At 37.5% G+C, this 25,255-nt stretch overlaps 1 protein-coding gene across 4 annotated transcripts in view; it reads left to right on the top strand.

Moving 5' to 3' along the window:
• The first annotated feature begins 4,608 nt into the window (after positions 1-4,608).
• The window catches only part of LOC129236320 (probable multidrug resistance-associated protein lethal(2)03659), a 29,562-nt gene continuing 8,915 nt past the window's right edge, over positions 4,609-25,255 (top strand). The window contains exons 1-3 of one of the 4 annotated variants that reach the window (XM_054870639.1): positions 4,609-4,699; positions 10,538-10,712; positions 19,645-19,730. In XM_054870639.1, coding sequence (XP_054726614.1) covers positions 10,636-10,712; positions 19,645-19,730 — 163 coding nt within the window. In that variant the 5' untranslated portion in view covers positions 4,609-4,699; positions 10,538-10,635. Of the gene's footprint in view, positions 4,835-10,537; positions 10,713-19,644; positions 19,731-25,255 lie in introns of all 4 variants that reach the window. The other 3 variants (XM_054870641.1, XM_054870640.1, XM_054870638.1) reach the window with 3 other exon arrangements.

Here is a 25,255-nt window from a genome sequence, read left to right on the forward strand (position 1 = left end):
CCCATCCAAAGTCATACTTTAGAAGTACATTTTGCACATTCGAATGTCACGATAAAAAAATTAGAGTGGTAGTGACAAAGCACGGATTATCGTCATTTCAATTTGTGCTGACATTCTAATGTTTAAGACGAAATAAAAAAACCGCTTTTTTCTACAGATATGCCCTCGTACAAATTTCCTTTGCAAAAACGCTTCTTCTATTTCTTCTCTTTTGTTTCATTGCCTTTCTTACTTTAACTCGACTTTTATTTTTTGTTTAAAAAAGCTGACTATTTTCACACTCTCACTGGTGGCTTAAATTTCAGAGATATCTTTTCTTTAGTTATCGTTTACATTATAATTGAAATTTTTACATTACAATTGGTTTTTTTGTAATGATGCTGTCACTTTATTTGTATTATTTTTAGTTCTTCCACACAACTCATTTACAGTCATGACACGGCAAAGTTGCGTTCATTTTTGCATTTAAATCTAAGTATCTTATTTTATGTAAATCTTGCTTGCAAAAAAATTCAAAAAATATGTCGATTTTTCACATGTAATATATGCTGAACTAACTGAAGTCTACCTAACAGTTTAATTCAGTTACACACTCCAATTGTTTCTATTTCCATTCTGGTCCAATATAAATTCCAAGCATGGCGTTTTAAACAAACAAATCATGGCTAGTAAATACAATCAGCTGTTCGGCCTTATCTGTGTTGTTTGTCAATTTATTACAGAGAAGTTTTATTGTACATAATTATTACTAACAAATTGATTTATTTTTCCGCTTGCGTAAATTAAGTGGAATTTTTACATTCTTTGTTAAAACTTTTTTTTTTCATTTGGCGTCGATTCAAATTGATACAAAATATTTCAGTACTGGTGTTATGATATAACTTGCATTTAATTCACTCGTATCTTAAACGCGGTTTCCAGCGCTTTAAACAGTGTATCTTGTTTTATTAAATACATTACATACATTTTTTTTTAATAAAATGTATGACATAAAATATTAATGAAATTGAATAAGTGATTCTAAAACGTATTTGTGGAAAATCTGTAGTTCGGTGTTGTATGCATATACATATGCCGGTGTTGATATGTACATACATATACAGTAGGTTCTGTTTTTATGCGGTAGATACGTTCCGCAAGAAACAGCATAAAAAAAAACAGCATAAAAAAAGCTACTAGTTCTATAGTAAAACTATAGATACGTTTCAAACGCTAAAACCGCATAAATCTGAAATAATGTAATAAAATCGCATAAAAAAGGGCACTAGTCCCATATTATTACTATAGATACGTTCCATAGACCGCATGAATCTGAAATAATTAAATAAAATCGCATAAACAAAATATTGTATCTTTGAAAATTATATCTTTATATATCTTCCATACTTGTAGGGTTAGCTTTTCTGATGTAATCTGTGATGAGTTTTTGCTTAGCTGGTTTAGAATCTTGTTTATATGTACAATTCCCGATAGGTCAACATGCATTTTGTAATTAAAAAAAAAAACCGCACTATTTCAAAACCGCATAAAAAAAAGCCGCATAAAAACAGAACCTACTGTATATCAGCAGGTAAAAAGTTATACCAGAGAACGTCCATTAACATTCCCTGCTATTACAGTGGTTTAACAGAATAAATGATGTTTACATAACATAACATCAATTAGTGCAATATTTACAATTTGCTAGAATTCTTTTTTTTTCTTTTTTTAAAGCACGTAAATTAAATTATTTTATGAAAAAAAAAACATGCATATATGTGTATATGAAAGTTTTTTTATTTTATTTTATTTTATAAAGGTTTACATAACAATAAAATTATTATACAAACTGAAAGTAGTGCATTGCTAGAATCGGATGCTTTCAGCTGGAATATGAAAGTTACATATTTCAAAATATAATATAATTCAAATAATATTTCATATTATGGAAAATTACTAGTGTAGTTCCTATACGAGTAACTAAGCCTCTAATATTTTTTGTATACGAGCGAGCCCTTCATACAAGTACTCATGTGGCTGTTGAACACGTGGCTAAAGAATGTACTTGCTGTAAAGGGTAGGAACTCGAAGATTAATTTTCAAACCCTTCTAAAGTAGCACATATTTTTTTGTGTGAACTTTAGAATGAGTCCGATACAATTAAGTATCGAGTACTTCTCTGCGATACTTGTAGCGCATACAGCTATAGAGTGCTTAGCCGTATTAGAACAACACTACTCATTCTAATTATTTGTTTTTTATTAATATTAGGTTTGTTCCCATACATTCATTAAATAGAGAGCAGAGAGTAAACAAAATCTGCTCGCAAAGACATATGTAAGTTTAAAAAAGGATGGTGATGGAAAATAATAAATTTCATTTTCGGAGTTGAGTAAACAGCTCAATCACTTATTTTGTTGTTGTAATTTTGCTGAGAATAAAGCTGTATACGTTACTTTAATTAAAAATTTGGTTCTGCAATTGGCTATATGGAGATACATATGTATATGTATATTACTTAAGCCACATATAATGCTGAAAACAGTGAACACCGTAAACGCAATCCCGACTCAGCTACTCCGATCAAACTAATAAGAACCCCATGTAAATGAAAAGTTCCTTCCTTCCGTATCGATTTTTAAAAAAATCCCGTAATACCGACGCAGCTGATTGCTCTCTCACCACATAGTGTTGCCAAGCAGCACATTTCGAATCATTTACAAAATAAGCTTAGAAAAATGATGATTTTTATTAAAATAACTTAAAAATATTGTTGAATAATGTTAATTATAGATAAATGGAGTATTTGCATTTTTTGGTTTTTGGCTTTGGTTTATTAAACAATGAAATATTTGTAACTGATAACGCGGATGTGTGAAAAAGTGTGTAAACAAAAATATCAATGGTAACATTGTGTAGATACAACCAAACACATACACACACAAACCGATGTATTGTGTAAATATGTAATTAAAAAAACGCAGTTGTTCTCGGGGGTCAGTTTTTGTGCACGGTAAGGGACTGCGTGCGCTTTTCACTGTTTTCAGCATAAGCTATGCTTGCACGGCACATTTTTAGAGGGAATTACCTCATTCGTAAGAAATTGAATCATAATTACCTTACGAATTACGAACCCATCGTTGTTTGCTCTGAGTTTTACCGGAAATTTATTGAAACTATGATAATTGATTGGCGGCCGCCGTAGTCGAATGGATTGGTGCGTGATTACCATTCGGAATTCACAGAAAGAATGTAGGTTCGAATCTCGGTGAAACCAAAATTAATAAAATCATTTTTCTAATAGCGGTCGCCCCTCGGCAGGCAATGGCAAACCTCCGAGTGTATTTCTGCCATGAAAAACCTCCTCATAAAAATATCTGCCGTTCGGAGCCGGCTTGAAACTGTAGGTCCCTCTATTTGTGGAACAACATCAAGACGCACACCACAAATAGGAGGAGGAGCTCGGCCAAACACCCAAAAAGGATGTACGCGCCAATTATATACACATATATATGATAATTGACTAGACAAACCAAAAGAGTAAACCAAAACAAACAAAGAAAGTGAACGAATATTTACTAATAAACAAAACAAAAATTATTTTATTTACATTATCATGTTCAAGAGGAGTGGAAAAGTCCAAATTATCTTGGGGTACGGGTACCCTAGACAGGGCTAGTTTATTGGGACAGCAACCCTTGGTCGGGAAAATCCCGAGTTATTTTGGTAACGTAGAACGGGCTGCCATGTCCAAATTGTCCATGTCCAGTTGCAGCTTTTGAAGCAACTGAATCTTCTCTGTACTACAAAGTTGACTAACTTCTAGAAGTTTCAGCTAGAAGAAAGCAAGTCAATTGAAAAGTTTTAATGAACTTGTAAACCTTTTTTATAAAATAGCTTATTATAAATATTAAAAGGAATATAAGGAAGAAAAAATACATACAAATCGTCGGAGGCGGCATAAAACCGTAGGTCCCTCCATTTGTATCCGACACATTTGTGGTGTGTGCTTTGATATTTTTCGACAAATGGAGGGGCTTACAGTTTTATGCCGCCTCCTACAAGTTTATATGTAAGTATATAACAATTTTGGCATCAAACTCAGCCCTTCTGATGAACTATCTTTCAAATAAGCAACAAATTACAAGAAGGCGAGCTGCCAAAGTGAATTACGAATTACTATAAGTCGCGAATTACGTACTGTAGGAACATAGCACAAGTCTTTGTGTTGGTTAAATTCATCGATTTAGTGAATAAACGTACCAGTTAGAAAAAAATATGTTCACGCAGCGCAGTGAAATAATCGCCGCTGATCCCAAACAACTGTTTTTGCAGCTTGCTTGCAAATGTTTGAGAATTCCTGTGTGCGTAAAAATGTGTATATTTCTCTCTGTGAGAGTAAGATGCTTTTTTCTCTGAATTTTCGTGCTTGCTAATTCTTGCTGGCTTTTTTAAACGAACAATTCTCTTATGTGCCGATTGTGTAAAATCATGTATAGATTTCCGAGATGTTGGGGGATCCACCGCCAATTCTAATCATGAAATTGTTCAATTAAATATATTTTAATATTTTATCACTTATTCCACAACGCTTGTTGAAAGCAAGCGGCAAACCTACACCCATTCGTTTTCAATTGACTATCTCTCGCATCAGTTTGGTCGTGGTCGTATTGTGAGACGCACTTGTTCGATTGCAATGCGTAGAGTGATCGTCATTCGTGTAAGTTATTAACTGTTTTTCTCAACGTGGTCTAAACGATTTAAACGCGTTTGATTATAACTTTTTGGGTTTGGTTGTGAGTAGAATCATTCATGGCACACTTCAAGGAATAGTGGATTATGTAAATATTTCATGGTATTAAATAAACAAAAATATATATATATACATATATGTATATATGTATGTAAGTAAAAGCTGCGGTCTAAATCTGAGCTCTAGACTGTTCGTTCTAACTGAGCTAACATCTGTTGTAGGATTTGATAGTTTTATATAGGGTGGTTCATCTAGTGATTAGAATATAATTTATGTCGATTGTAAATAAAACGCAGGCATATTATTTTTCAATGATATTTTTCTTTTTAAAAAGAGTAAATGTTGCCATTAAACGTGCTTCATTAATTTCAATAATTTCATTCAAATTATTTCACGGTTCGCTCATTCTGTTAACCCAATTTTTCGGCAAATTTTCGCGAGTTTCGACACTTATCTCACCAATAGCAACTTTGATTTCATGTTTCAACTCTTTAATCGAATCCAGATGGTTGCCGTAACATTTACTCTTAAGCCTACAAAAATAGTGGAATGGGGCTAAATCCCAGGTGTTAGGCGGTGAGTTGACATTATCGTTTTGGCAAATTATTCAATACTCGACTCATTTCGTAAATCTCTAACCACAAACTAAGTAGAAGGCATTAATAATAGATGGAACACCCTGTACAACCTATTTCGTAACTGGTTGCGTATGGTACAAATACATACATATATAGAAAATATTAATGCAAAAGTCAGTGGCGTATGTTAATGTGAACAGGAATATAATAGAAAAATGTGTTTGCAAATAAAAAAATATTAACAAAATTCACTGTAAGTTGAGCAGTGGCACAGTTATATGAAGCAGTAGACCAAAAATAAAAAGTTACATGTATTTTGTTTTTACTTTTTGGATTCAATTATCAAAACCATTATTTCCAAGGCGAATTGGTTGAACGAAAAAAAAACCAATAATAAAGAAACATAAACGAAGTCATTGGAGTGTCTCGTTTAATTTTTTTTTTTCGAATTATTCACTCCTGGGCGATGAGCAAGAATTAAAGTTGGAGCATGCGATTCGCAACAGTTTTGTCGGTTGGGTTAAAATACCTTCGCACCATATACATAGTAATCGTCGTTGTGTGTGTGATTCCACTTAAAACATCCCTCCTCTTCTCTTGGATATTTTCCTCAACCCCGGGACTGCTTCTGCATTGCTGCGAGGTAGAGGTCCAAGACGGCGTCCTCAGTAGGACAACTTGACTTACTCACCCTGCGTTCAAAGTCGCCTGTTTTGAAAAACATATGCTTAATGATCTTCACCACAAGTTTCCTTTTCACGCCTCTTTTTTTGAATAATATTCTGAACGAAATTTGCGACAACATTCCATTTTTTCTTCGCCTATCATCATTTCGTCGATTATCCCTTCACGTGCAAATACACAACTAGCTCGCTGCAGAACTTCTCTCTCTCTCTGTGTTCCACCTCGCGCATTTGTAGAAGGTGTGCTCCGCATCATCGTGTTCAGTATTTCCATAAATGCAATTTGGTAGGTTCACCTTTTCAATGCGCCACAAATACTTGCGAAAGGACACATGTCTGGACAAAAACTGTGTGAGGTATCAGTAATAGTTAACCTCACCGTGCTTTCTTTCTTTAACCTCATCTTTCTACCTTTCTTTAAATCGGGTATTAGTCTCGCGTCCATCTACCGTACTGCTCAGAGCCCCATCTTGTTTGTGAGCGCTTAAATTCTAATCTCGGAGAAGCATGGTCTTAGAATTCTTGAGAATTTTGCCTACCATCTCTGCGCTCTAATTGCACTCTCTAGTATTTTACCACTCTTTTTGTCGATCAAATGGATCCGAGTACTTGCATATCTACTTCTCATCGGATACGTCTGTTGGTTAGAAGGATTAGCTCTGTTTTCTCTGTGACCAGTTTTAATCCTTGATCCTCTAGCCATGTATGTACTTGGATCTTCACTTGATTTCATATGATGATGGATGATTTCATTTTGGCTTCGTCAGTGTTTCGAGCAGTTATTTCAGCTGCAATATCGTCTGTGTATCCACCGTGGCCGAATGGGTTGGTGCGTGACTACCATTCGGAATTCAGAGAGAGAACGTCGGTTCAAATCTCGGTGAAAGATCAAAAATTAAGAAAACGTTTTTTCTAATAGCGGTCGCCCTTCAGCAGGCAATGGCAAACCTCCGAGTGTATTTCTGCCATGAAAAAGCTCCTCATAAAAAAATATCTGCCGTTCGGAGTCGGCTTGAAACTGTAGGTCCCTCCATTTGTGGAACAAACACCACAAATAGGAGGAGGAGCTAGGCCAAGCACCCACAAAAAGGGTGTACGCGCCATTTATATATATATATATCCAACTAAATTCATATCTTCAGGCATCTCTTTTCGAAGAATTTCATCGTAGCTTATATTCGAAAGTTCAGGTCCGAATAATTCGCAGCTGTGGAGGATATGGAACAGCGACCGGCAACAAATCCTTCCTTCGCCACAGTTAATAGTATCGAAAGGCCTAAATTGATCCGCATACATATTCTATTTTGCTTTAAATTCCAATAAGCTCTGCTCTGGTCGAGCCGTGTTTCTACAAATTCCAGTATTTGAAAAAGTACCCATTCTGCCTTCCATTCCTTTCGCCCACAAAACAAGTTTGACCAGTTTTTTACTTATATTTATTAAGTCTTTGCCCAAAATATTATTTCGACTTCTTTTTTTTTTGGTTTGTGTGGGTTTAATTTTAACCCTCCGATGTTCATATGGGTCTGGCCAGACCCATTCGATTAATTGTATGTAGATCTTTTATTTTTAATATCTGAGGCTTCTTAGTCCATGACTTCCCAAAATGTAGTGTGCTAAACACAATGAAGTAGCAAAATTAAGATTTTTGCTATATTTGTTGTAAAAATAATAATTTTAAACTAATTTCGTTAATTAAGCTCACATGAGTCTGTGCAGACCCATATAAGCTTCTCATGTAAATTGGTTAACCGTTAGGTGTAAACAACTAAACTGTTAGCGGAGGCAGCGGCAGAGATAATTTTTTAGTTAACATTTGAAAATTAAAGTGAACACGTGTTTTCTAATTAGTGGGAAGTGTTTTTTTAAATAAAATTTAACAAGTAAATATGGATGAAGTTGATGTGATGACGCGTTTGCTTCGTAAGCTAAGTGCAGCAAATGTGAGTCCGGAAGAACGTCAGCGACTTCAGGCACAAATTGAAGAAATTATGGGACAGGAGTCCGATCCATTTGAAACAAGTGGCGACGTAGAAGATGATGAATATTTTCCAGATGAAGATGACTTCGGTGAAGCATCAGATATAGAACAGGAAATCGAGTTAGAGGCTGTTCTGGATGAAAACCATGATGATATTGAGGATTTGTATAGAGAAGCTATCGCCCTTCAGGCTTTAACCACAATGAAATCATGCAGCACATCTACATATTACCCAGGGCCTTATATACAGGTCGAAAGATGGTAAGATGTGGAATTCAAATCCTCCACCACCTGGAAGGCCTCGTTGTCACAATGTTACAACTTTTACTCGTAAAGAGCCACTACGAGGAGCGTCACCGAGTCATAAAGCTCTTTTCAAGCTATTGCTGTCTCCTGAAATCGTAAGTATCATTGTGCGGGAAACCAACAGAAAAGCCGTTGAAGCGTTTCGTCTATGGAATGAAAAGCATCCCAGTAATAAACAGCGTTCTTGGGTAATGACTAACGAAGACGAAATGTATGCTTTTTTTGGGATGCTACTTATTGCTGGTGTATTCTACTCGAATTCTCAGCCAGCGAAAGAATTGTGGGCCAGTTACAATATGCCAATTTATAAGGCCACTATGTCATTGAATCGGTTCAAGAGCTTAACTACTTTCATCCGTTTCGATAACAGTGGTACTCGTGCTGAGAGGTTGAAGCAAAGCAAATCTGCTGCCCTGGACGATGTATGGTCAATTTAGAGAAAGCATACACTCCGGATTGTCATGTAACCTTCGATGAACAGTTATTTCCATATCGTGGGCGCACTCGATTCACCCAATATATTCCGAGTAAGCCGGAAAAATATGGCATGAAAGTGTGGTGGATTTGTGACTCTGTTTCAAAGTACCCTTTGAAAGGTATAATTTATACCGGAAAACCACCAGGTGGCCAGCGAGAAACGAATGAAGGTGAACGGGTCGTCATGAAATTGATGGAAAATTATATGGACAGCGGTAGGACTGTTTATGCTGACAATTTTTTTTCAACATACAACATACCGTAAGAAAAAATAAAACCTTCATTCCGCATGTTATGCTTAACCCGAAGCGTGATGTTAAAAGCACTTTATTTTGTTATCACAATAATAATATCGCTCTGTGCTCGTATATGGCAAAGCCGAAAAAGCCAGTAATTATGTTATCCACTGCCCATTACCGTCAAAGCACCAATCCATTGAAAGGATTCAAGCCAGATCAAATTTTGGACTACAATAAATTTAAAGCGGGGGTAGATACAATGGATCAAATGTTGACTGGCTATTCATGCAAACGCTCGACAAACCGTTGGCCACTGGCAATGTTTTATAATATGCTTGATATTGCCGGTTTAGCCTCATTCATCATCTATGACGAGCTGAATCCGGCAAAGCAGAGTGATAAGAGGCGCTCATTTATCATTGAATTGGCACGGCAGCTAGTTATTCCACATATGACGAAACGGGCGACTAACCCATTAGTATGGAGGTTTGCTCATATAAGACAAGCAATGAATCTTTTCAATATCAAGGTGAGTATGAATTATATACACACCTACATATATCTCGGCGTATAAATATATGTGTATGCATGTATTCATATTTACTAATTTAAAATAAATTATTTCGCTACTTTTAGGTACCAGAATCTTGTCCATCGACATCAGATGCAGCACAGCAACAATCATATGCTCAAGTTGCTTCAACACGGTCATCGTGCTACCATCGTGCTGCTTCTTCTTCGAAAAAGCGACGTAAAACTCGTTATAACTGCAGCAAATGTAATCGTCCCATATGTCTTAATGAACATTCCATGCAACTATATATGTAGTTGTAAAACCAATTGCTCTTCGTAATTAATACTAATCCGTTCAAATAAATAAATAAAATTATTTTTAAAATCGTATTTCTTACATTATTTGTATGGGTCTGGGCAGACCCTTATGATGCACTTACCGAACATCGGAGGGTTAATGCCCACTTCGAATAAGAATTTACACTTTACAATAACAATGCAAATAACGAAATATGTAAACAAAGCACACACTTTTGACATAAGTAAGTGCCCAAGTCGAATTAATCAGCTGTTATACTGATATCACCTTCTATAGATATATCTTGATGTGACGGTTCATGTATTGGTTGTGGCTGATATCAAAGTTGCGCGAAAGACATGACACGATTTCAAATAAAAGCCCATATATTTTATCTTTATTTTCACCTCTACGCATGTCTGCGGCTGTCTAGTTCGGGAGTGATTGACGTACATTTCCAAAAATTATAAATCTTCCAATGGGGTGATTAATTTTGCGTCACCTTGTATAAAGGTGGCATTCGAATAGTTTCGGCATTCTTAGCAACTCAGTAGTTGTTAAATATCAAACAAAGATGCAGACGGATGCATTTCACTGAACTTCATTATTACTTCTATCACAAGTGTAAATGTATGTGTGTATGTGCAATGTAAATACTCATGCTCTACTATCTGCTTCCTCAAATAGTGTTTTAATACCTTCTTATCTACATGTTTTTACTACATTTCAGCAAATGTTTTTGTGCTGTGATTTTAAATAGTGTTAAGTGAAAAGTGCTCATCAAAGGAGTAATTGACGTCAAAAACCAAGGCAAGAATAGACGCCGCCATGCAGTCCTTTAAGGCCGACGAGTTGCCGGAAAATCCGCGTGAACGTGCCAACCCGGTATCCGATCTTCTGTTGTGGTAAGTTCCTGTAATTAAAAAAATACCCTTGTACTTGTATAAATTCTTAATACTCTTACATAATGGATAATATAATTCTTTAATATATATCTTAATTTATATTTTACTTTAATTTAATCTGCAGTCTGTGTCAGAAAAACGCAATCGCGATTATTCATGAAGCATAAAATATGTATATTTAAAATTTTTTTACATGAAAGTATGTACAAAGCTACGAGTCGCAATTACTCAATAAGCCGTGTAGTCTTCATCGTTGTCGAGTATATAGCCTGGCATCTTCTCCATGCTTTGAACCAGTTTTTCTGTGTAGCTCATGGACAAACAAAACTAGATTTTGCGAACTTAACGCACGAGTTGTATTAAACCATGGACTGGCGTTCCGGCAAGATGCGTTTTCATAGTTCCCCACACATTTTCAATGGGATTGGCGTCTGGGGACTTGGAAGGCCAGTCCAATGCTGTGACACCATTTTCTTGTTTTGTTGTTTCTCAATGTGTTTTTCTGAGAGCAGTGATTTTGATGATGTGGGACGGTAGGATATGTTCGCCTCCTTCAGTCGACGTTCGATTATGTTGATACTCACATCTATTCCCTTTTGAGCAAGAACTGATCGTGCTTGGCGTAGTCACAAAGAAGGGTCCCGCTTAAAAAGTTGGACAATCACTTTATCCTGCTTTTTTGTCGTCACTCTTTTCAAGCCGCGCTCGCAAAAGTCATTAACATTTTTGTACACCTTATACCGCTGATTCCACATCACAACAAACTTTTTTGATTTTTTAATCACTTTCCCTTCCTTTCGAATGCGTGTATAAAAATACCGCCTCAAAACGCTTCGCGTACTTCTCACTCATTTTTGTTTGGTTGCGTTTACGGGAAAGTTTCGAACGACACTATCCTGAGTTAGCACTGGCGTCGTAGCCCTTGTGTGGCATTATTATGCAGCAAAAAGCAGAACGAAATATATCTTGAAGTTACAAGAAAAAAACCGGTTCTTTTCTTCTGACCCAGACTGTATAAATTAATTTATATCGGACATTAACTTTATCCAGAGGAGATGTGCAGAACTTTTGATGCATAATATTCGTATATAGAACCCATGGTTCTGGTTAACAAATATCGCTCACTTGTCAGTAACTTTTCAAAAATACTTAAGACTTTGTATGTAGACAAGGCCATCAGTTTTTTTTTTTTTTTTTTTTTTTTTTTTTTTTAACAAAAAACGTATATAAAACAAAAATTAAAATAAGTCGAACTAAATTCGCACTCAGAGCCATACTTTGGCCGGTAGAATTACTTGAAATTAATTTTTATTTTAAGATGCGCAATACAGTAAGTCAAAAAATTGGTCTCCATACACATTAATCCTCCCTGATGCTTGTAGTTGTAGGTGTCGTCAATGTATGTCATGCCAAGTGTGTAACATTAGTTTGAACAAAGCTTTTTTGAGCACTTACCTTGGCACACTTGAGTTTTTCGTGCTCGGTGACTCCCCAGTAAAGCTTTCTGTGCATCGATTTAACCCTCTAACTGCCTCTTTTCATGAACTTTCGTTATAACAGATTTGAGTAAGCGTCAACTATGCAATGCTGTGCACGGCCGATCTTTGAACGAATTTCATATTAATTAGCGGCCGCCGTATCCGACACTGTAGGTCCCCCCATTTGTGGAACAACATAAAGGCGCAGTCCATAAATAGGAGGAGGAGCTCGGTTAAATATCCAAAAATACTGTAAGCGCCAATTATGAAAATAACCGAATCAGTACAACCAATAAGAAAACTTAATATAACGGGTATTTTAATTTACAACGAAGCTGTGATACCATTTGTAAAAAAAAGGAAAATTTCAATAACAGCATTACATTTTTTTTTTCTAGCGGTACAAGGAAATCGATAGATAAAGGTAGCGTACCTATTTTAATGGTCATATGTGTACTTATATATACATATATATATAATATTTATTGTGCTTTTGAAAAATCACTTCAAATGACTTAGTAATTTTATGACTTCTTATCAGAGGTAAAATAAATTCAGTCACTCGCTGTCAGTGAATGACGTTGGCAGGAATTATTATGGTATGTTGTTGTTAGCTTTAATAGAGACACATAGACCCAAGTAGTTTAAGCGCATGGTGTATTTTATCACACTTTATGCGTTGAGGAGCAGCATGGAAAATAATCTATGTACATACTCTTAGCCGTATAGGGCTTAGTACCAAAGTTTTAATTTTTTTCTACTAACTTTTTTTGTTTTTCATTTTATTCATTTCAGCTTTTTAAACGTAAATATAATACTTTTACAAACATTTTTTTTTGGTTTATTTTGAATAATAAAACCAGCTAGTCTGATATAAGTCATAAGTAAAAAGTGGGCTTATCTTTTTGACGTGAAATGCAAAGTGGCGAGCTTGGAAATTTTTTAAACTATTTTGTCTTGTCACCGTTAATTGTTTGAAAAAGGGTTAAATGTTAATTCGTAATTATGATCGTAGGTCATATTACTAAGGCATATGTGCATAACATCTGTAAAAATTTCAGCTTGATTGGACCAATACTTTTTTCTGACCCAAGTCAACCAGGTTGGAAATCATTGTTTAGAAAAACGAGTTTAAAGTTTAAATGCACGCTTTGAATGTTCGAGATGCTTACGTTTTTCGCGTCTGTCAATCTGTACTTGCTCTTTTTTTAATAACGAGATTGAATAGAAAATATGCACTGTTTTAATTTTGGGGAATTTTAACAATTAATTGAGTTATACAAATTTATTTTTCTTCAATCATAGTAACTTGTTCCGCAGCGCTTTTTATTAATTGGTTAATACTCTTTGCTTTCTCGCTATATTTTGGCATTTTAAATTGACGACTTGAGCGAAATCCTCGACGAAGTTCCAATCAAATGGCGAAAGAACTGAAAATATCTAACCTTAGCATCCGCCGCATACTGAAAAATGATCTCAAAGTCAAGCCTTACAAGATCCAAAAGGCGTATGATCTCACATCAAAGCAGCAACAAGTAAGACTTGAGAGAGCGAACTTGTCCGAAAGCAGTCAATTTCCGAACATTGTGCTTTCTGAGAAGTAAGTTTTTCAAATTGAGCAATTCGTAAGCTCCCAAAACGATAAGGTTTATTTGATCGACCGTTCATACGAGAATTTGAGTCATCGATTGGCCACCAAAAGGCATCACCCACCACAGGTAATAGTTTTGGGCCGCTGTAATCGCAGAGGGCCGCTCTCAAATGGTCAATTATTATCGGGAAAGTATTCTGGAGGTTGTTTTGAAGCCGTGGACAGACAAACATTTCGGTGGCAGACCATAGACGTTTCAACAGGACCCGGCACCGTCTCATAAAGCCCGAGCGAACCAAGAATGGCTGAAAAACAACGTTTCGATCTTCATAACGTCCACATAATGGATCTCAAATTCACCAGACGTCAATACGATGGATTATTCTCTTTGGGCCATTTTGGAGAGCAAGCTCCGAACTAAAAGATTCACCAGTCTCGAGGCGCTAAAAAAAGCATTGTCCGCGAGTGCGCCAAAATACTTACAAGTCACATTCGGGCAACTTGCGATTCTCTTCTGGACCGTCTCAAGGTTATTTTTTAATTGGTTGCACTTCGAGTGCCGGACGCTGTAATATATATCTTCTTCTTCTTCTCCTCTTGTGCGATATCTTCAGATCACACAATCATAAGTCGTCTCTTCACTCGCGTTTCTGCATCGCATGTCGTTTTTTATAGTATTTTCGCCTTTTTTAACTCCTCCATCTGCAACACTTACCGCACTGCGTGGCCCTCTGGTCTTCTCACAACATGGCCATACCAGCGAAGGTGAGGTTCTTTAAGTTTTGCCCTAGTTTTAGCAACTTTGCTGGTACCATAAATAAATTCGTTCTGTATTTTGTCCAGTAATGTTACGCCGCTGGCCAACCTCAACATCCGCATTTTTTGCCACATCCAGTTTCTTTTCTAATTTGCGGGGTATAGTCCAGCGTATGTCCTCGTTGGCCTGCTCATGCTTTTGTAAATTTTACCTTTTAGCTTTTGTGGTATTTTCTTGCCCCACAGAGCACCTGAAACTATTCTCCAGCTTTGCCACTCGTATTGAATTCGGTCTGCAATTTCTCGTCCGAAAGTACCATCTTTACTAACATGCGAACCCAAGTACCTATTTAAAGCTATTCACTATTCTGCTAGGGACGTTATCGATCATAAAGGACGGCCACTCGGAACTCGTTGCGTCAAAAGGGAACACAATTTTTTTTTGTGCTACTTTTTCGTAGCCTGCTAGATTTGAGGGCGTGCACCCACTGGTTCAGATTTTCTTGAAGAATTGCTTTTTCGTGCACGAGAAGGGCTACTTCGTCGGCGTACAGCAGTGTCGAAGGGAGATTGTTGTGGATTGCACGCTTAAGGAACTGCATCACCAGATTCAATGGAAGAGGGCTTAAAGCTGAGCCTTGTTGTGCTCCTGCATTTATATTGAAGCCTTTGGTCAGATCGTTCATACATTTTACCTGGCTGGTAACTTGGTAGTAGGAATCGATGAGATGTTTTATGATGATTTCCGGAACACGAACTTTTTTTAATATCAGTAGAGAGAAATTTGAAGTTCCTTTTGTCTCGATTGTGGTTTAAAATATTTCAGATTCATTGTTTATACGATAATGTAATGTTCTATTATCCCATCAGCAGAACTTCAGTCGTATCTTGACACATGGGTGAAAAATTTAAAAATTAAATCATTTAGATATGTAAATATACATTCTAGGAAGCGCAAAAACTGTTATCTTATCACAAAAATATTTGTTTTCAATTTCAAAGTAAATACAAGGTGGCGCAAAAGTAACCTTGCGATGTTTTTTGGCTGTAATTTAAAAACAAAATGTAAAACTTTGATTCTTCTTGTGGATTATTTTTATTTGGTCTTTTAATTTTTTTTACATCAAGTCGAGAATATGATGTCATGTAAATGGCCGCCGCCACAGTTGATTGCCATTTGAGCCCTTTTTATGGCATTTCCCATCACTTTGGCCAAAACTTCCGGCGATAGGTCCTCACATTCTTGACGGATATTGTCTTTAAGAGCTGCAAGAATCTGAGGCTTGTTGACATAAACCCGCGACTTCAAAAAGCCCCACAAAAAGAAGTCTCTAGCGGTCAAATCAGGCGATCTTGCTTCAGCATATCGGTTGTGGCACGTGCAGTGTGTGCCGTTGCACCATCCTGTTGGAACCACATGTTTTCCAATCCCAATTCATCAAGTTGCGGCAAAAAGAACTCGTTGATCATTGCTCTGTAGCGCTCACCATTCACAGTAACCGTTTGGCCCGCGACGTCTTCGAAGAAAAAAGGTCCGATGACTCCTCCAGCGAAAACAGCACACCATACAGTGACTTTGAGCGGGTGTAATGGCTCTTCGTGGGTTACACGCGGATTTTCAGTGCCCCAGAAGCGTAAATTTTGCTTATTTATGTACCCGCTAAGATGGAAATGGGCCTCATCACTCATGATTATTTTTGATCAAAAATCATCTTCCTCTTGGTGGTGATTAAGGATGGCTTGAGCGTATGTTAGACGCGATTGGCGGTCAGCAGCTAACAGCTGATGCACCGTCTGGACTTTGTACGGAAACATCTTCAAATCTTGTACCAAAATTCGCTGTAAAGACCGTCGACTGATACCCATTTGCGTGGCACGTCGTCTGGTCGATGTCGACGGCGCTTCCATGACATCCTCGGATACAGCAGCAATATTCTCTGCAGAACGGCTACTCCGGGGTCTGCCACGCCTGCCAGCATCTCGTGTTGTGCCAGTCTCTTCGAGGCGAGCGGCTAAACGTCGCAGTGTTTCACCAGTAGGCGTTGGACGAAATTCACGTTGTGCCAAAGTCACCGACAGATTATTGTTCAAATAGATAGTCAGCAATATTCCGCGTTCTGGAGCAGTGTAGCGTAACATTGTTTATTAACGTGTATTTCGCATGTGTTTACTACACAAATGTAAAAAAAGAACTGACATTAGGGGCCAATCGCAAAATTTATAGCAATTTCTGATAGGAGGATTACTTTAGCGCCTGTTACAAGGTGAAGTCCAAAATTAACAAGACTGAGCTAAAATAGAAACGACAGGACGTTTGTTCTGATAACTTCGAATTTATTTATTCAAAATAGTACCCTCTGGCCTCGATACACTGTTTTGCGCGATCTAAAAGCTTTTCGAAAGAGTGTTTCAAGTCATTGATCGGAATCCGGAATGTCCTTCAGGATGTCGGTAGAAGCCTTTTGGATGGCGTCTACGGACGCAAAATGTTTTCCTCTCATGGTCAAATGCAATTTTCCGAGTAGGTAAAAGTCACAGGGAGCCATATCAGGCGAATACGGTGAGTGATTAATTGTTAAAATGCGATTTCTAGTAAAAAAATCGGTCATAAAACCGGTTCGATGAAATGGTGCATTATCATGCAATAAGCCTTCTTCGCGGTACGAGGGGTGCCTTTTATATGTCGGGATTTGGCAACCCTGGTGTTGCAATCTGGCAACTGACAGCTGTATCGCAAAATTTGTGTTGTTTACAGTAACTTAAAAGATTCATCTCGGTCCAAAAATGGAATTAAATCGTGAACATTTTCGTGCGATTATTTTTTACAACTTTCGACGTGGATTAACTCAGCAACATTGCATGGATGAACTTAATTTATTTTTTGGCGATGAAGCTCCATCAAAGACCAGTGTTTATCGATGGTATGGTGAATTAAATCGTGGTCGTAGTTCACTCCAAGACGAATTTCGTGAAGGTCGTCCAAAGTCAGTTGTTGTTCCGAAAACCATTGATGCTGTGCGCGAACTGATATTGCAAGATCGTCATGTGACCTATCGTGAGATTGAGACAATCTTAGGCATTAGTGGGATAAGCATACATTCAATATTGCATAAACATTTGACTGTCAAAAAAATTTGTTCGCGTTGGATCCCACACAATTTGTCAATCGCTCAAAAAAAGGCTCGTGTCAATTGGTCGAAGGAAATGCTCAAAAAATACGATCGTGGGGCTTCGAAACACGTATATGACATCGTGACAGGTGATGAATCATGGATTTACGCGTATGAGCCCGAAAGTAAACAGCAGTTGACTGTATGGGTGTTTCAAGATGAGCCAAATCCAGCAAAAGTTGTTCGCGCACGAAGCACTTCCAAGCAAATGGTCGCCTTTTTTTTTGGAAAAACTGGACATGTCGCAACCGTACCACTAGAACAACGCAGAACAGTAAATTCTGAGTGGTACACAACCATTTGTTTGCCAGTTGTCTTCAAGAAATTAGGAAAACCAATCGCCAAAGACGGATCACTCTTCACCAGGACAATGCGAGCTCTCACACATCGGCTCAAACAACTGGATTTTTGAGCACCCAAAACATCGAATTAATGGGTCATCCGCCGTATAGTCCTGACTTGGCACCGAATGACTTCTTTTTATTCCCGTACATAAAAAACAAACTGAGAGGTCAACGTTTTTCGACACCTGAAGAACGGTTGCGGCATTCAGAATGCATGTTTTGGAGGTACCTCATTCAAAGTGGCAAAAGTGCTTCGACAATTGGTTCAAACGCATGCAAAAGTGTATAGATTTTAATGGAGAATATTTTGAAAAACAATAAAGTGATTTTCGATTATTAAAATTTGTTTTTGTTCTCTAATCCCGACATATAAAAGGCACCCCTCGTATTCAGGGTGAATTAGACGCATGCGATGCAACAAACGCTTCAAAGATAGAACATTTCATTGAATGTTTGCCCCTTTGGCACGAAATCCTTGTGGGCAATTTCTTTGGAATCGTAAAAACAAATGTGCATCGACTTGATTTTTGACTTCTCCAAACGCGATTTTTTGGCTGGTAGCTCGTGTGGGGCCTTCCATTCGGCACTTTGACGCTTAGTTTCAGGTTCATGTTGGAAACAGCACGTTTTAACACCATTTACAATGTTGTAAAGGAAGTTCTCGTATTTTCTAGGCTCTTTAATGAGGTGTTTCGAATGTTGAGTTCTGAGCAATTTATGGTCCTCAGTTAACTTGTGTGGAATGAAACGCGCACACACCTTTCGTAAGCCCAAATTATCAGTTAAAATGCTATAAATCAATGTTCTGGAGATACTCAACTCCGTTTTCCTGAATTTCAACGATAAATTCGGTTAATTTTTGATAAATTTACAAACAATTTCGATGGAGTTTGCGATGATTACTGATATTTGGCGGCCCGTATATTCACTGGAAGTCAGCTAGGGATGCAATTTCCAACGCACTAACTCACTAAAAAAATGGCGCCATCAAACACAAAAACATTTTTATGACGTCAGTCTTGTTTATTTTGGACTTCACCCTGTATATTGATTTTTATTTTCTCATTTTATTTATTTGTAATATTTTCCCATTCTCGCAAAATATTATGAAATATAAAACACTACAAAAAAAAACGTATCAGCATCAAAAAATCGTATCAAATAACGTATGAGTAACTGAGGAAGTTCAGAAAAAAAGGCAACTATGACTCAGCAGAAGAAATTGCTTTTGTACTCGTAAAACACTTGTGTCGGCATTGCAATGAACGGGGCGAAATGTTATTTGATATCAAATTATTAATTATCATTATTAAATTCTAATTAGAATTAGCAATTGATGCAATTGGTTTTACCATTGGAATAAAAATTTCAATTATCTAATGAAAATTAGTTGAACTAATTCTAATTGTTTAATGAATTAGAGAATTTCACAAAAGAAGGTTAATTAGCAATCATTAGCCTTATCTAATCATTATTTAACATCTCCGTTTGATGATAATAAATTAGTTTTGTAGTTTTATTAAATAAAATAATTCTGCAACATTGCTGTCATAAACACCGCTATTAATATTTGTTTGTCATATTTTTTTTTAGTTTCGTTCTTCCGATGTTTTTCAAGGGACGCAAAAAAACATTAGATCAAAAGGATCTCTACCGAGCGCTAAAAGAACACAAATCAGGTGAGAATAAAATAAAAAATCTTTGTTTTAGGTGCGTAACTAAGTTCCCGCTGTTTGTCAATAGACGCTGCCAGCAGTGTGTGCTGGTCGATTCTAACATAACCTAAATATCATAAACCAAGCTTAGACATATAGTAAATAAGCTGCTTCGACACATTAGTGATTTTGTTTTGGTATCATATACTTTTGGTTTTGTGAAAATGTCTGATTCTGTGCCGAACAATCGTCATTTGCGGGAAGTGTTGATTTTCCTCTTTCATTCGAAAAAAAACGGCAGCTGAAGCGCATCGAGAGCTACAAAAAGTTTATGGAGAGGCTGGTTTAAGTGAAACTACGTGCCGAGATTGGTTCCGTCGCTTCAAAGACGGTGATTTTACTGCTGACGACCGTCCGCGTGAAGGAGGACCAAAAACCTTCGAAGACGCTGAATTGGAGGCATTGCTCAATGAGGATCCGTGTCAAACGCAAGAGGAGCTTGCTTCAGTATTAGGAGTTTCCCGCCAATCCATTTCCAAGCGATTGCATGCTTTGGGAATGATTCAGAAACAGGGGACTTGGGTTCCTTATGAGTTAAAACCAGCGGATGGTGAACGTCGGTTTTTGCCTGTGAACAACTACTCCAGCTGCAAAAAAGGAAGGGTTTTCTTCATCGCGTCGTGACGGGTGATGAAAAATGGATTCATTACAGCAATCCAAAGAAAAGAAAGTCATGGGGATTGGCCGGTCATACTTTTACGTCGTCGCCTTGGCAGAATATTCACGCTGCGAAGGTTGTGCTATGTATTTGGTGGGACCAAGTTGGTGTTATTTATTACGAACTATTAAAACCAAGCATAACCATCACTGGGGATCCGTATCGACTTCAATTGGTGGGGAGAGGCATGAAAAAGTGATTCTACAGCATGACAACGCTTGGCCTCACGTTGCCAAACCCGTTAAAACCTACCTGGAAACACTGAAATGGGAAATCCTACCCCACCCACCATATTTTCCAGATATCGCGTCGTCCGATTATCACCTGTTCCGACAGATGGCACATGGTCTAGCTGACCAGCAGTTACATTCACAAAATGGCTTGATCCGTGGATAGCCTCAAAAGATGAACACTTGTACCGCGACGGTATACGAAATCTACCAGAAAGATGGGGAAAAGTAGTAGCCAGCGATTGGCAATACTTTCAATGATTCAGTTGTAACCATTTTTTCAGAATAAAGTTGTATTTTCATTAAAAAAAACAGCGAGATCTTAGTTGCGCACCGAAAAACTACAAAAAAAAATATTTTTATTTTAAAATATTTTTAATTAATTTTTTTCTTTTAAATAATTATTTTATTTATTATAATATCTTTGTAGTAATTTTAAAAGTATAGAAAATTAAAATAATATATATAAAGGGTGTTTTTTTAGAGGTTAGATTTTCAAGATGAAATAAAACGTATATAATTTAATGTTATGGCCAAGAATTTAGCTTTATTATAAAGATAAGGGTTTGCCATTATGTTTTAAAAATGATTTCGGGCAAGTGGCCGCCGCGGCTGGCTCGAATAAATTCCAGCCGAGAGGCCCAATTTTCGACCACTTTTTGCAGCAATTGGGGCCGTATGTCAGCAATAATGCGCTGAATATTATCTTCCAAGACGTCAATCGTCTCGGGCTTATCTGCGTAGACAAGCGACTTCACATAGCCCCACAAGAAATAGTCCAGCGGTGTTATATCGCACGATCTTGGAGGCCACGCCACAGGTCCACGGCGCGAGATAATGCGCTCACCAAAAGTTTCCTTCAATAAATCGATTGTTGCGTTGGCTGTATGGCATGTAGCGCCGTCTTGTTGGAACCAAAGGTCGTCCACATCAACATCGTCCAATTCAGGCACGAAAAAGTCATTAATCATGGCTCTATAGCGCTCTCCATTGACTGTAACATTATGGCCGGCTTCATTTTTAAAGAAATATGGACCAATGATTCCCTCTGCCCATAGAGCACACCAAACAGTGACTTTTTGAGGATGTAACGGCGTCTCAGCAATGGCTTGTGGATTATGTTCACTCCAAATGCGACAATTGTGCTTATTGACTTACCCATTCAACCAAAAGTGAGCTTCATCGCTGAACAAAATTTTCTTCGATGCGTCGCGCGAACCGAACCATTATTTTCGTAATAAATTTGCACGATTTGCAAACGTTGTTCAGGTGTAAGTCTATTCATTATGAAATGGCAAACCAAACTGAGCATAAATCAAGTGACAGCTGTCAAAAAGACCATCTACGAAAAAAGTAGTGCCAACTTGAAAACCTAACCTCTAAAAAAAACACCCTTTATATATCTTTTAAATAATTAATTTTTTTATTATTTTTTTATTTTTATAAATATATTTTTTGTTTTTTTTTTTTTGTGTTTGTTTTTTATTTCTTTTTATCAATTTTGAACTGGGGCTATTTGGACAAAATTTCAATAATTTTTGTGGAAGAAAATGGTCCGTCAGAGGGACTTTCAAGTAAGATTGGCTGAAGTCCAAACGTTGTTTGTCTTTACGTGAAACAAGGTGAATTCGTGAAAGATTTGGACCTATTAATTGGACCTTTCAACAGGATAATGCACCTGTACGCACTTCAAGTGTGGTCAAAACTTGGATTACATCCCAAAATTTTGAAACTTTAGTATGGCCACCGCATTCCCCAGATCTGAACATTATTGAAAATCTATGGGTTTATAAGAATGGGTGAAGACAAAAATGCTTTAATTCGAATCATTAAAATGGCCTGTTAGAGCTAGCTAAGCCTTTTTAGTAGCGTTATGTTAAAAGAAAAACGATTCCTGTTTTGTTCGACTATTTATTTTCAAATGTTTGTACAAGACTGCCTAACTTACTTGCTGTGTGACATATTTATGCAGAACAACGAAGAACGGATTCCAAGGAATAACAGAAATAAAAAACATGATAATTACATAAATTTCTATGTACCGGCACAACATAGTGATACATAAGAAAAATATGTATGTGCACACATCTGTATGTACGTACATATGTGCTTGCATGCTACTGTTTATTTGCGGGTGCATTAGGGCAGATCATCCGCGGCCTGGTCTGAAATTTCATTAGGCTATCTGGAGAATTTGTACAAACCCATTCATCAACGTATTTACGAAGCTATTTATAACAAGCTATTAAGCTTGGATATGGGAATAAGTTTTCTTCCTTTCTTGGCCAAAGTTACGAATTATTTAAACAATTAAATAATGCATGATATTATGCGAAGTATGTGTCATTGGAAGCTACAACTTTACTCCATCTTTCAGGCAGCATACGGATTCCTCGGAGGAAAAATCGAGTTCTTTTGACTTGATCCATTCATTGAGCCAATTTGCAATGCTCTCGTAAGAAGTGAACCGCTCTCCAATAAAGGCTGACTACATTGATCGGAACAGATGATAATCCAAAGGTGCAATGTCTGGGGAATACGGCGGGTGAGGCAAGATTTCCCAATTCAATCCCTCTAAATATTTTCATGCAGGAAAATCAGTTTGTCATGTCTACCGTCCCATTCCAGCCTCTTTTCCTTGAGAGCTCGATTCAAACGCAGTCGGTAACAATCGCCAGTGGAGGTTTAAGGCGTTCATAATAGATTACACCCCTCTGTTCTCACCAAATGCACAACATAACCTTTAAAGCATGAATATTTTTTTTCACTATCGATGGACCTGGCAGGTTCCAACTTTTTCGACGCCTAAACGATGCATAAAACCTTTTCTTTTCTGCCGTTCAAGAAGCATCGCACAAGTCACCAAACGTCTCTCGATATCCCTCTCCTTCAATTCATGTGGCACCCAGTTACCTGCTTTCTGAACCATTCCCATCGCGTGCAAACGTTTACCGACGATTGATCTGTCAACATCCAACTCTTTAGACCCTTGATTATATGAGTTCGGCATGCGTCTTCATCCAAAATTGTTGTAGTTGAGTATCTTCGAATTTTTTCGGTGCCCCTTCGCGATTTTTATCACCCACGTCGAAGCTGCACACAAGTTGTATTTGATTACCGTAAATATTGATCAATATACGCCACGTTTCAGCTGCACTTTTCTTTAAAAGGTAATAAAGAAGCATGACTTTCCGCAAATGCTGTTTTTTCGGGTCGAACGTAGACATTTTTGACGTCAGATTAAAAAGGATCTATGCGCTTCAAACGAATGTCAACTACTGCGATCAAGACCTCACATATATGTACATCTTCAAATCACCAGTATATTACTAAAGCGAACAAAAAATAGTATCAGCAGCGACACCTCTTTTAGCAGGGTGGAAACTTATTCCCATACCCAATACAATAAATGTAAGAAAAAAACAAAATTTTCTGTATTTATTGTTATTTTTTTTTATTCGGTTAGTGCCTCTATTCCATTGAATTAATAAATCAGGCGTAGTATTACAGCTGCTGAAGTTTTACTGCTGCGAAATGCACTTAGATGGAATAATATTTTGATACATATTTATTTTCGAGCAGAGTACAGCCTTCACTTGAATTATCAAAAAACCTCGGTTTACTAGATCAAATACGCTTGCTTTAATAACCATTTTCTTCCATATAAATTATTGCCTCTAATCAAGTGAACCGGCCTGTACTTGGCGCTTACACACTTTTTTGTTGGGTGGTTGGCCGAGCTCCTCCTGCTGTTTGTGGTGTGGATCTTAATGTGCTCCTACAAAGGGAGCACCCTACAATTTTAAGACGACTTCGAGCAACAGATGGTTTTTTACGAGGATTCTTCATTTTGGTGTTTCACCGAGATTCGAACTTACGTTCTCCGAATTCCGAATGGTAGTCACGTACCAATACATTTGGCTACGGCGGCCGCCTGTACTGTAGATAGAATAGTTTACTGGACTATAGGTAAAATAATGTATACGACTTTCACGAGCTCGGTGTGAAAAGCCCTATTTAGTAATCTTCTTCTTCTTAATTTTCGCGATAACCACTTACGCGATTTTGGCCGAGTTTAACAAAGCTCGCCAGTCGTTTCTTTCTCGTGCTAACCGGTACCAATTGGACACACCAAGAGAAGTCAAGTTCTTCTCCACCTGATCTTTCCAACGTAGGGAGGCCTTCCTCTTCCTCTACTCCCACCAGCTGGTACCGCATCCAATACTTTCAGAGCCGGTGCATTTGCATCCATTCGGACGACATGACCGAGCCAACGTAGCCGATGGAGCTTTATACGCTGCGCTATGTCTATGTCGTCGTAAAGCTCATCGTTTCATCGCCTGCGATATTCGCCGTTGCCAACGTGCAAAGGTCCAAACCCATTCGCTTTGCTTCTTTATCCAGTTTGGAAAAGGCAGAACTAACAGCGCGGTTGTTAAGGCCGATGATGTCAATATCCTATTTAGTAGTCACGCAGTAGTAAATAAAAAGTCTCCCGCCCTTTTCCAACTTCATTTCACAAACTTTTTAACTTCCTCCGTACTTCTGAACTTGAGAATGCTTATAGTCGTACTCATATTTACAAATTTTAAAATTATTTT

This window comes from Anastrepha obliqua, chromosome 1 (genome assembly GCF_027943255.1).
Source record: "Anastrepha obliqua isolate idAnaObli1 chromosome 1, idAnaObli1_1.0, whole genome shotgun sequence".
Classification (NCBI taxonomy): Eukaryota; Metazoa; Arthropoda; class Insecta; order Diptera; family Tephritidae; genus Anastrepha; species Anastrepha obliqua.